The following is an 11,561-nucleotide window of genomic DNA, read 5'->3' as shown; positions in this document are numbered from 1 at the left end:
TCACTAATAAGTACACTCCAGGAGAAGAAACTCATGACACACAATGATTCCAGAGTAAATTGTGATGTAGCAGTTTCAACAATACACTCGTTTTCCCTGTACAATGCTAACATATTCCCGTTATAAACCTTTTCAAACGCATTATTTTCGCAAATTACAGAAATTAAGACCCGGCGGCGGATGTATACTGCTTGTGGACCGCGTGCTAATTGCTAGAAGCTAGCGGAAGGTCCGGACCGTAAAGTTATAAGAGGCTCGGGGATTAGCCTCGTCAGAAAAGCCGGGGCGGTAAGGCCCGGTCTCGTTTAGTTTGGCAAAAAACTTTTAGTTTGGCAAAGCACTATTACTTAGTTCTTGTAGAATTGTAAAATAAAGCCATTAAATTTTTTTTACTTTCGAAACCACGCTGTAAACTATCTAGCCTGCAAAAATATCTATATAGCCTACTGTTTACAACCAATTTTAACATCACTATACATTTAAAAGGTATAATTTACGGGATTAGCATCAATGTATGATCTCTGTTTTGAGATACAGATGCTCTAGCATCATAAATGTAGTATTTTGTGACAGAAGATGACAACATGCAAAATATAACGTGACTTCTTACCTTTTGTGTTGATACAACGATCGCAAATCGAATCCAGTCTGTTTCAGATGTGTGAATGATCCATGAAAGTCCAATAAAATACATCCAATGACCATTTTTGTCCACAAATGCGTATAATCCGTGAAATATAGATACATAGTATGTTGTTTACATCAGATTTCGCATGAAGGTCTTATCGCCTACAATCTGATGATTATTTGCGTCGTAACACACTGTATATAAGATTACTCCGGGTTCTAATAACCACGCGTTAAACCACGTGTTTTTAAAAGTAGGCGGGAGTATAATCCATAATATCCAAATAGCGCTGTTATTTCCGTGAGACATGATAACAGTATAGAGGGTATCAGCGAAGTGACTGACTGCTCTGTGCTCTCTCTAGCTCCTGGTGGGTGGAGACCTGCGAGTGGGGTGGTGGGCGGGAAAAATTCAAACTGAATGTGACTAAACGGCTAGTTACGTAACAACGAAGCTGAGTTTGAACTCGCGCAATCTGAGACTCAAGGCAGAGGACATTCAGAAACCTGTAACTCACTCAAAACAGCATGGATGGATTTTTTTCCAAGTTTGTATGAGTGTGGGAGCATCAGAGACACAAAATAACACCCCAAAACCCAGAAAAAAAGGAGTTTTTCATAATATGGGCACTTTAAAGTAGTAAATACACATAGTTCACATGGTTTGACATCAGTTAAAGACAGTACTGAAGTCACTTCTGTAAGTTGTGAACAGAATAAGAGTCACACCTGTTGGTCTGTTTGACTCAATCATAAATCTCATTCACACAGCACTTTGGTCCCAGAAAATTGTCAGGGAGGCCTCTGTGAACACAAACACATCCCGTAAATGTTCTGGGATCGCTCCCGTAAAGAGGATCTAAAGAGGAACATTGCTGTAACATTCACAGAAAACATTCTGTGTGAACACGAGGCAGAAACAATGGCGCAAGGTGCGTGCCATAGTGAGGATGTGCATGTCATCGCAACAAAAAGTTATAGTTCAGATCTTTGACACAAACACAGATCAACATTCGCAAAGAGAAATGTCTGTAAACTGGACTAAAGCAGAGATCAGGGAGCTCGTCACTATTAGAGATCATTCACCAGCATGACAGAACAGCGCATCACACGCTCCTTATCATCTTATCATAAACTAAAATGCACATGCGTGGTTTCTGGAGAGAGAAATCATGGATAATTAGTGAACTTCAGACGCTGTGGCAAAACCTAGAAGTACAGGACTTTAAACTTTAAACACGCATGCACAGTTTCCAGAAAACCATCAAGTGTGAAGGAAGTAAAAATCAAACCATCCCGGACAAATTCCGGATGCATTTTCTTTGTTTTTTTTCGGTAATCTCTGTGTGAAAAGGACTTTAGATGCACATACTAAAGACACAAGTATGAAAAGAAACATATGTGTCTTGAATGAGAAGTCATTTGTTTAAGTCAGATGAAGACAGCAGATTTTCATTTTCATGTGTGAAAATCCTCCAGAATGCCTTGTGTCATGGAAAGCTTACACTGGCCTGTAAACTCAGATCTGTATTTAAGGAAAGATCTAAATGTCAGCTGTGATAGCAGATAAAACCAGATCTCAAACTGTCTGTGTGCATGTATGTCTGTCTGTCTGTCTCTCTGCTTCAGCGTTTTTCAGCCTACCTATGATGAGTCAGTCTCCCACTCTCTGTACACACTTGAGCAGACTGCTGTCGTCATAGCTATGGTGATGAACACACACACACACACACACACACACACACACACACACAAAATGTTTATAAATTATCTTGTAATAAAAATCCTGAAACGTTTTCTGTCACTGTGTGTGTGTGTGTGTGTGTGTGTGTGTGTGTGTGTGTGTGTGTGTGTGTGTGTGTGTGTGCGTGCGTGCGTGTGTGCGTGCGCGCGTGTGTGCGTGTGTGCGTGTAAGGCCTCACTCCTGATTCATATATGCAGTCACGGAATGAAGAAAAGCTCTTTCTTGGACTGAACTCAGGAAAAGTTTAACTGTCTAACTGCATGGGGTTCATCGTGTCGCCTCACGCCTTTAAATCCCATCAGCTTTGACTGTCCTATTTATACACAATGAATGACCCATGTGTGACTATATTCAACAACCAACACTAACATGTTTAGTCTCTTCAATGACCTTCATTTTCGTTCCAGGCTTTATTTTTGTAGGTCTTTAGGATATCAACAGAGGACAGGAGGCATAATAAACGAAGAGATCAAACATGCTGAAATGTCATAGCACTGAATCATTTCCTGTGAGCGTCCAATCACGTGCTTCCGGTTTATTGAAGCCCCTCTTCATCTGTGGGAAATCATTGATTCACTCCATCGCTCTTTGGCAGTGGAAAACCGCACCAGGCAGATACAATGATTCTTTGTATGGAAAAACCAACGTAAAATGAGTTCTAACCAACTAACTTACACCAAATCCACTCCAGTCACCCTCAAACATCAGGACTTACAGACACACACACAAATGTAAAACGGACGTCTGCATTCATACGACGACTCTGCCTGTGGGCGCTGGCTTGTACCATGAAAGCGTTCACGTACGTCTATAGACACTCCTCTGGTCTCAGGAGTGAAGCCCTTCCCATATAATCCTGTGCCAGATGGGGAATGGCATGAGAAACAGCAGATGTCTTTAAGTGCATTGGGTGGGACAGAGCAACTCCTGGTAAGAATGAATCTACCTCTCCATTTACTGACCAAAAACACCACGACATGAGAGACAGAGTTCTGGGAAAGCTGATGAGAATAAATGAGAGATGGACACAAACAGGCCAAACATAACATTTAGTCACATTCAATCCAAACTTTTCACACTTAAGGCGAACAGGAAAAACGATCAGGTATTTATTTACATACTGTATAAGTAGATTCAGATAAAAAAATGAAAGATTCAGCTCCATTAGAGAGTCAGGGGTGTAAAGTACACATGTGGTTTACTATAAAGGGGAGGATTTATGAACAGGTGACAATGGTAGCCCCCCAGAATGCAGGGGGCAGAATCTTCAATGCTAGCATAAAAGCACATTTAAAAAGACATCTGTATGTTGCTGATATGTTGTATAGTTATCTTGTTATATATATTGAGTTGTGAGGGGGTTTTCTGTGCCTAGATTTAGCCAAGGATGTTGTATAATTCTTTGGTTTCTATACTGAATGTTTGATCAATTGTGTATAATGACATGTGCATTAAACACACGCACAGACACACATACACGCACACAAACAAACAAACAGAGACACAGACAGATACAGAGAGACACACACACACAGATACAGAGAGACACACACTGATACACAAACACGCACACGCATATGTAATGCAGCAGTCACTTCTCATTGGTCAGTAGAAGTCTTGGCAGACGTCCATTACCACAGGACAAACACAACATAAACGCTCTGATGCGGTAAAATAAGCAGATGATTTATGTCAAAGCCCTGTCACAGCGAACAACAGCTCTGTGATCATTGACATTTCCAAACAGCCCAAAACCAACAAGACACCTAAAAAAACCCTAATTAACTGCATACAAATATAAAGATCACAGCTGATGTGAACGAAAGAGATGTTTTATATATACAAATCTTTAATCTCAGTCGTGATGTAAATGAATGAAATCAAATCCTGTCAGGTTTATTTGTGTTTAACAGAAAAACCTCTTTTCGTTCACAGGGTCCATACACATACAGCTTTGAGATTTAGTTCCCTTCAAAGATCATTTCAAAATTACTAAATAAAGATGACACGGGTCAATCAGGTTGTGATGACATCATATACCCGACGATGACATCACAAACCTGTGTGAATGTAAATCACCATACTTTATGTACACGTGACATATATACACATAAAGACGGTCAGTATTATTTTTGGGACAACACTAGAGGCATTTTCCCAAACTAGACACATCTCTCTGTTACTTTTTAAGACCATTTGTGTTATCACTTTTATTCATTTGAATGCAAAATCATGATGTAATTGTCATGAAACGGGAGTGGAGTGAGGACACAAACACAGAGTTCGGAAAAATAAATAACATTTACTAATAAAACTGGAACAAAACACGAGGAGTACAGGTAAGCAACACAGGAACATCCAAAATGTGACACGGGGAACAGACAGGGTAGTAAGGACAATCTTCCGGCGACAAGTGTGACACAGACAGCAGTATAATTAAATACACAAAGACTAATGACACACAGGTGGAATGAATGAGGTGATAATTAACAATTGTCCAGGTGATGACAATATGGAACAGACACAAAACATGACACGGATCACCGTGACAGTAATGTGTTAAAATGACACAATGTGAACCTGCTTCTTTAATGTGTACATGCACACGGTGCATTCAGAAAGTATTCAGAGTCCCTTCATGTTTTTCAATGTGGTTATGTTGTAGACTAATACTACAATCATTCAGATTCATTTGCTCCTCACTCTGCACTCAAACCCCATAATGGCAAAGTGAAAGCAATCTTAGAAGCGTGTGTAAATGTAATATTTCAGTTTTTTTTTTTCATTTGAAAAAATTAACATCCAGACCCTTTAGTCAGAACTTAGTTGAAGCAGCTTAGTTGGCAAACGTTCCAGCTTCGAGTCTTTTTGGATGACACAACAAGCTTTACACCTGGAATGGGGGATTTTCTGACTTTCCTGCACATCCTCTGAAGTTCAGCCAGTTTTGATGGGGACCGTCTGTGGACAGCCACTTTCTGGTCTCTCCAGAGATGTCAGGTCTCTCACTGGCTGGGTCACCGGGACATTTACAGAGTTGTCCCTAAGTCACTCCTGTGTTGTCTTAGCTGTGTGCTTGGGGTCATTGCCATGTTAGTGAACCTTCAGCCCAGTCTGTATACAGCAGTTGAGATATCTCTATAATTTCCTCCATTTAGCTCTCCTTCAATCCTGACCAGTCTCCAACACCATCAGAGCACAATGCTGCCACCACAATGCTTCACTGTTGGGATGCTGATATTAAGGGGGGGGGGGGGGTTGGGGCTGGTGTGGAGATCAAACACTTCAATCTCAGTTTCATCCGACCAGAGAATCTTGTTATTCACAGTGTGAGAGTGCTTCAAACTCAAAGCAGACTTTCGTGTGTTTTGCACTGAGGAGAGGAGACACCCGGATCGGTGAAGGGCTACAGCGATGGTTGTCCTTCTGGAACTTTGTCTCATCCCCACACAGGATTACTGGAGCTCAGTCAAAGCGACCGTCGGGTTCTTGTCACATCTCTTACCCCTGAATGCTCAGTTTGGCCAGATAACCTGCTCTTGGAAGTTGTGCCAAACTTCTTCTAATTATGGAGGCCACTGTTAACAGCACTGTACTACTGTAGAGTCATGTCATTCATAAACCAAACCAAAATAGACTGTTTTCCCCAGATTTCACTTTATTCAAACAATACGACACCTGCAGTTGAGCAAATGCACAGAGACATTCAGCTCAACATCTGATCTCAGGTCAATACATACAACTGTTTGACCCACATTATGATATAAACATTTATGATAAGAAGCTGTTAGTTTGCTTTTACTGCCACCTGCTGATCGACACCGGAACTGCATCATCATTCTCTGCAGTTTAACCATGAAACAGAGCCATCATACAATTCCTATTATTTATAGGTCCTGTTACACCAGGAAAGCTACAAACATCATTAAAGACCCTTCATACCCAGGTCATAACTTGTTTACCCTCCTGCCCTCTGGTAAACTGGCGGCCCACGGGCCAAGTGCGGCCCTCCAATCATCTTTGTCTGATTTAAAATCAGTGAGGTTACTTTTACCTTTCCACTGTACATGACAAATGACGGCCGAAAAAACTTATGGAGAGTCATAAAGGGGCTGCGTTGAGTGCCAACCAACCATCTATGGTGGGTGCGTAATTATCTGATCCAATTCAAACTTTGGATGCATGTGATACGCCGACCGGGAGCGATGTATTTCAGTGTGTTCCAATCAAAACAAATATATAAATATATTCGTAGATTAAAGGCTCTTGCGCTGGAATGAGCTTCTCTCCCATGACACAGATTTACAATTAAACTACAATTTCATAACGACTGCCATTAGGGGGCGAACTCTGACAGTCATGTCCTGATGTAGTGTACAATGGAAAGGCGGTTTGGCCTATATATCTTTAAAATATAAAAAAAGAAAACATGTAGTGTAGTTTTAGTCATTAGGAGAAGACTGACAATATGTGGTGAATACTTGAAATGTAACAAATTATGAAAGTTATAAACAAAAGAAGTTTAAGAGCTCGGCATGTGTTGATCTTTTACACTCACACTTTTTGTGTAATGTTCAATGTTTATAATTGTTCATACCTATTAAAATGTGTTGCAATGTTAAACTGCAATTGTTTTTAAAATATATAAAAAAGAGCAATTTCAGTAATTAAAAGGCAAAATACTGGATACAAGAAGTGTGCATCTTTTTTGAAAATGCATGTTTTTTTTTTTAAACAAAAAGTAACAAAAAAAAACATATATGGTAAAAGTAAAATATATATAAGATAAAAATAGGGGTAAAAGTTTGGCCCGCACCATATTAACAATTTTAAAATCTGGTCCCCGAAGAAGAGTAGTTGAAGACCCCTGTGATACAGGATACTACACGCCCACACATCAAGACTCAAAAACAGTTTCTATCAAAGAGCAATTGCACTATTAAACACATCACTGACCGAGAGACACTTAACTGTGTAATGTCACTTTACTGAAGTGCAATATGACATTCTAGCACATTTCACTTTTGGTACAATAATGTTCACATTTATTCAAATGTGTTGTCTATGCTGCACTGTCCATTCTAACACATGACACTCTGGCTTTTATTACATACAATGTTTTTTTATTACAAACAACATTTGCACTTTATGTTCTATTTGTATTATGTTGTGTCGCTCGTAGGGTACTGCGTAGTGCTCAAACTCCATTTTGACTTGTGAATATTGTCTCGTGTATATTGTATGATGAATATAGTACACTGTACAGTCATGTAGATTTGTACATTGAGATTTGTATTTGTATTTATTATGAAGGCATCTGGAGGTTGCTCCACCAGTATTTCATTGTACGGTAAAAATAAAGATCTTATCTGCTGTATTTTTCATTCATAGAGCTCATGCGACAGTTATCTACTACCTAAAAACAGACATCCCTTATTAGCTCTAGTCTAAAAGAAATTCACTTAATTGTATTAAATACAACAACAGAGATAAGATGGTGGGCCACAAATTGTTTATAAACATGTTTTACTCATAAAAGATATAGATTTATTATTAAGATAAAAGAAACTTTAAGTACAATCATTTCTATAAGACAAAAAGTCTCCATTTGTTCAATGAGCTTCCACTATAAAACCTTTTAAAAAAGTGAATATTCTAATAAATGAAAAGATAAACTGTAGATAAACACACTTAGCCTTATTGTGACGATAACAATTTAAACAAATAAATTATAGTGCATATTGAAAAATCTCAAAATAAATTCTTCAGTAATGTTGGTTTATAATCTTTAATAAGCTCAAGAGAAGATTTTTTTCATACTGAGCTGCAAGCTCAAATTCTTCACACAATTACATTCAATCTCTGTCATTTAATGTCACTTTCTAAAGTGACAATACAGGACTTTCTCTTTTTAATGCAGAAATCATCATCACATTCAGAAAGATGTGTCATCCTCAGAGAAAACATTCACAACTGAAAACGTCTGTCTGTGACTTTATTATAAGGCAACTGATATACAGTAAGGATTTACGCAGCACGCTTCAGCTTGAAAAATGTCTTTCTGACTCATCTTTCTTAATATGAAACATAACTGATGGCTCTGCTGTAACACCACACCAAACCTCTTTTATCAGGTTTAAACTGACATGTTGCGTACCAGACATTTTCTACTAAAAAATATATGCGACAGGATTTAAATCTATTCTTATATTGTTTCCAGTTAATACAACAAGATACATGTGTAATGTTTTATATCCTGTTGTCAAATAGTGTTTTATTTTCGTATTAAAAGTCACATTTTCTTTATGCTTAAAACACACAAAAACAAATAAGCAATTTCTAATGGATAAGTAAAATAAATAACTTTCTCAATACGACCTGAAATGAAACAACTGTTATTGTCTTACACAATTTGGCTTTGCAAAGTGAGTTCATGTTTGATACATTTACTAGAAATTTGACATTTCACCAAACAATGGTGAAGAACAGAAGCACAAGCGGACTTTACCCCCTGTTGGGACGAAATCCCATCTCCCGAATTAATCAGATTCCCATAGGAGCGTGTGATCCGCTCAGCCGGCCAGTCTCTGCGTCACCACCTCGCGATACATGATGGAGATGTAGATGAAGAGGAGCAGGATGACAAAGAAATCATCCATGAAGCCCAGCAGGCCGACCACACCTTCTGGGATTAAGTCCAGCGGGGCCGCCAGGTAAGTCAACGCACCCACCAGACACAGCAGGATCCTAATGCGGAACATCCAAAAGAGCCCGCCGACAGAGAACATCTCTCTGAAAGCGTGCCGGAGAAGCGTGGGGACGTCCCGTAAACGGTCCACAAGCTGCAACGCAGGAAGACAATCTGTATTAGTCAAAAAATTACATAGGGCCCTTTAGTGACCAATAAGAGCATTTTAAAGAACAGTAACTGATATGACACACTCACCGATCGGGGTTGACCAGAGAACCTGCGGTTGTAATCATTGATGTCATTGATAATCGTAGCAGGTTCCACTTGTCCGTCTTGCGTCCGAGCGCTGCGTCCGTTGTCGTGGAAGAGCGGAAAGAGCAGGGTCACCTGATCAACAGTCGACATACACCTGATCACGTACAAAACCAATGAGCGTGTTCACTCTGTCATTTTTAAACTGTAGTAAAGCTTTACCATTTGCCTGCAGATGGGGCAGTTGATCGCACCCAGCCAGGTTCCATAACGCCAGTACGCGATGATGCACGGACCTTTGATTAAAAATGTCGAAATGAATGAATGCTCAGATCACACCGGTACACTGTAAATGGATCAATATAAGAACGCTCCTAACCACAGAAGAGGTGGCCGCAGTTAGTCTCTACGGGCAGTACGGCCTGCTGCAGACACACGGGACACGACATATCGGAGTAGTACTGATGTCTGGACTCTGAAGACGACACCTAGATGAGACGCTCGTGAGAGTCAGCACAGTTATTACACGTCATTCAGCATTTTACTTCAAGCATCAGGGACTTTGGATGGCAAAGATGATGAAGGAAATTCATTACTAGGGCTGAGTTGGTGGAGCTGGTTCCAGCACAGCGCAGGCCAAATTTTAACTAGCATATCTGACACGCGTCCAGATTCGTGGTGCTAACAGGTACGCCATGGGACTGAACCGGATTTAAGATCAACCATGGGGGGACGTTCCTATACGTGCCTTTATGATCTCACCATACAGACTGTGCGCAAGAGTGTTAGCAGCTTAAATAACATTGAGGAGGATTATAAAGTCAAAGTGCTCATCTGTGGACGCTCCTGCTCAAGATTCGGGTTATTAGTGTAAGAAAAGGGTTAAAGTTAAAGGTGACATAGAATGATTGAACGGAGTATTTATCCTTGTTCTGTGATGTGACATGTAGACAAAAAAAATTTGTTTGGGTCTGTAATGCCTTAGAAGCTTCCTAAAAACCTCTCTAAGAAAGCTAAACAAGTGGTTTTGCACCTATTTGGCTCCCCCTACTGGCTTAACTTGCAATCTCATTACTGATTGGCTGACTTTGCTGCCACTCAAAAAATGTAGCCAATTATTTTAAAGCCAATTAGATGCCTGTGATGTCATAAGCATCAGTTTTTCAGATTGGGCTGTTTTCTGGCTGACATTTCTAAAAGAGGAGACTGAGATGTTTAGCATGTTTAGCACTTTTTGTATGTTTGTGAATGTGGGTAGACTACCATTATTCAACAAAGCCCAAAGGTAAAATGGTTTTTCATTCTCTGTCCCCTTTTAAACGGACTTCTCATCTCAATACTATAATGGTGTCACATTCACTTCATACCTGCTCGTTTTGAAGCTGCTCTCTGACCACACGCACATGCTCCTGACTCTCTGGATGAATCCTCTGCTGTTCAGTCCTGACACACAGATAAAACGGGTATGAAGGAGAGGAACGTGATGTTTAACAGTGTGTAAAATTATGTGATAGTTTGTGCATAAAAGAAAACCCTGTCCTCTTTTACTCACCCACATGTCTTTATTAAACATGTATAACACAGAAGGTAGACTAATTATAGTAAAACTAACCTAATAACTGGTTGGCACTATATTCCAAATTTCATTAAATCGTTTAAATCTTTGTGTGCTGATAAACAACAGGTCCAAATTTAGGCTTAACCAAGACTGTGTAACAATACAGAAGGCAAAATTCACCTTCCTACAGAACTTTCCTCTGGTGTTGTGTGATGTCACAGAGAGGTCAGTGTGGTTCTGTATTGTGGGTCTCTCACCTGCACAGCAGAGTCACCAGACCAGCCAGAACCGTCACACTCAACACCAGAACCAGCAGGACCGGATCACTCACACCCTCAATAAGAGACTCTTCATCTGGAATCAAAGGATTGGCGTCCAAACCCTCGTTTCCCTCCATTACATCTGCTCATATCCTCCCCCTTAAAAAAGATTTAACACGTGCATATACAGATTTCTCAAGACAGCAATTAAAAATCACACAAGTACACTTAAGCAGAGAAACTTGCTAGTGCTTGTGTGTTATGGCAGACAGTAAATCTTTTCCGCATTTTTCTCTGACGTCACCTTGTCGAAACGCCGTCCGATTTACTGCCTGTCATATTTTGTTTAAACCGTGCAGATATTTTTGTTTCAAACTTTTCCCTGTTTTTATTAGATCCGTCTTTCACGTCAAAGACATTTGCCTGCTG

General features: G+C 39.9%; 1 protein-coding gene across 1 annotated transcript; it reads right to left on the bottom strand.

Annotated features, from left to right (window-relative positions):
- Positions 1-8,145: 8,145 nt before the first annotated feature.
- On the bottom strand, positions 8,146-11,449 carry rnf170 (ring finger protein 170). Its single transcript, XM_055198072.2, has 6 exons — positions 11,130-11,449; positions 10,682-10,757; positions 9,694-9,802; positions 9,537-9,610; positions 9,318-9,449; positions 8,146-9,213 (listed from the first exon to the last, which is right to left on the bottom strand). Exons 1-6 carry the CDS (start codon positions 11,267-11,269, stop codon positions 8,944-8,946), a joined length of 801 nt encoding a protein of 266 aa, XP_055054047.2. The 5' UTR covers positions 11,270-11,449; the 3' UTR covers positions 8,146-8,943.
- Between the last annotated feature and the right edge of the window lie 112 nt (positions 11,450-11,561).

Source organism: Misgurnus anguillicaudatus, chromosome 22, assembly GCF_027580225.2.
Source record: "Misgurnus anguillicaudatus chromosome 22, ASM2758022v2, whole genome shotgun sequence".
In the NCBI taxonomy this organism is placed as follows: Eukaryota; Metazoa; Chordata; class Actinopteri; order Cypriniformes; family Cobitidae; genus Misgurnus; species Misgurnus anguillicaudatus.
This window is presented reverse-complemented; position numbering and strand designations above follow the sequence as displayed.

Excerpts from the sequence above, each read along its gene's own strand:
- rnf170 (XM_055198072.2), bottom strand. The coding sequence starts at position 11,269 with ATGGAGGGAAACGAGGGTTTGGACGCCAATCCTTTGATTCCAGATGAA. Across the intron at positions 9,450-9,536 it reads GCCCCATCTGCAGGCAAATG|GTGACCCTGCTCTTTCCGCT; the intron begins GTAAAGCTTTAC and ends ACTGTTGATCAG. Across the intron at positions 9,214-9,317 it reads TCTCTGGTCAACCCCGATCG|CTTGTGGACCGTTTACGGGA; the intron begins GTGAGTGTGTCA and ends CCTGCGTTGCAG.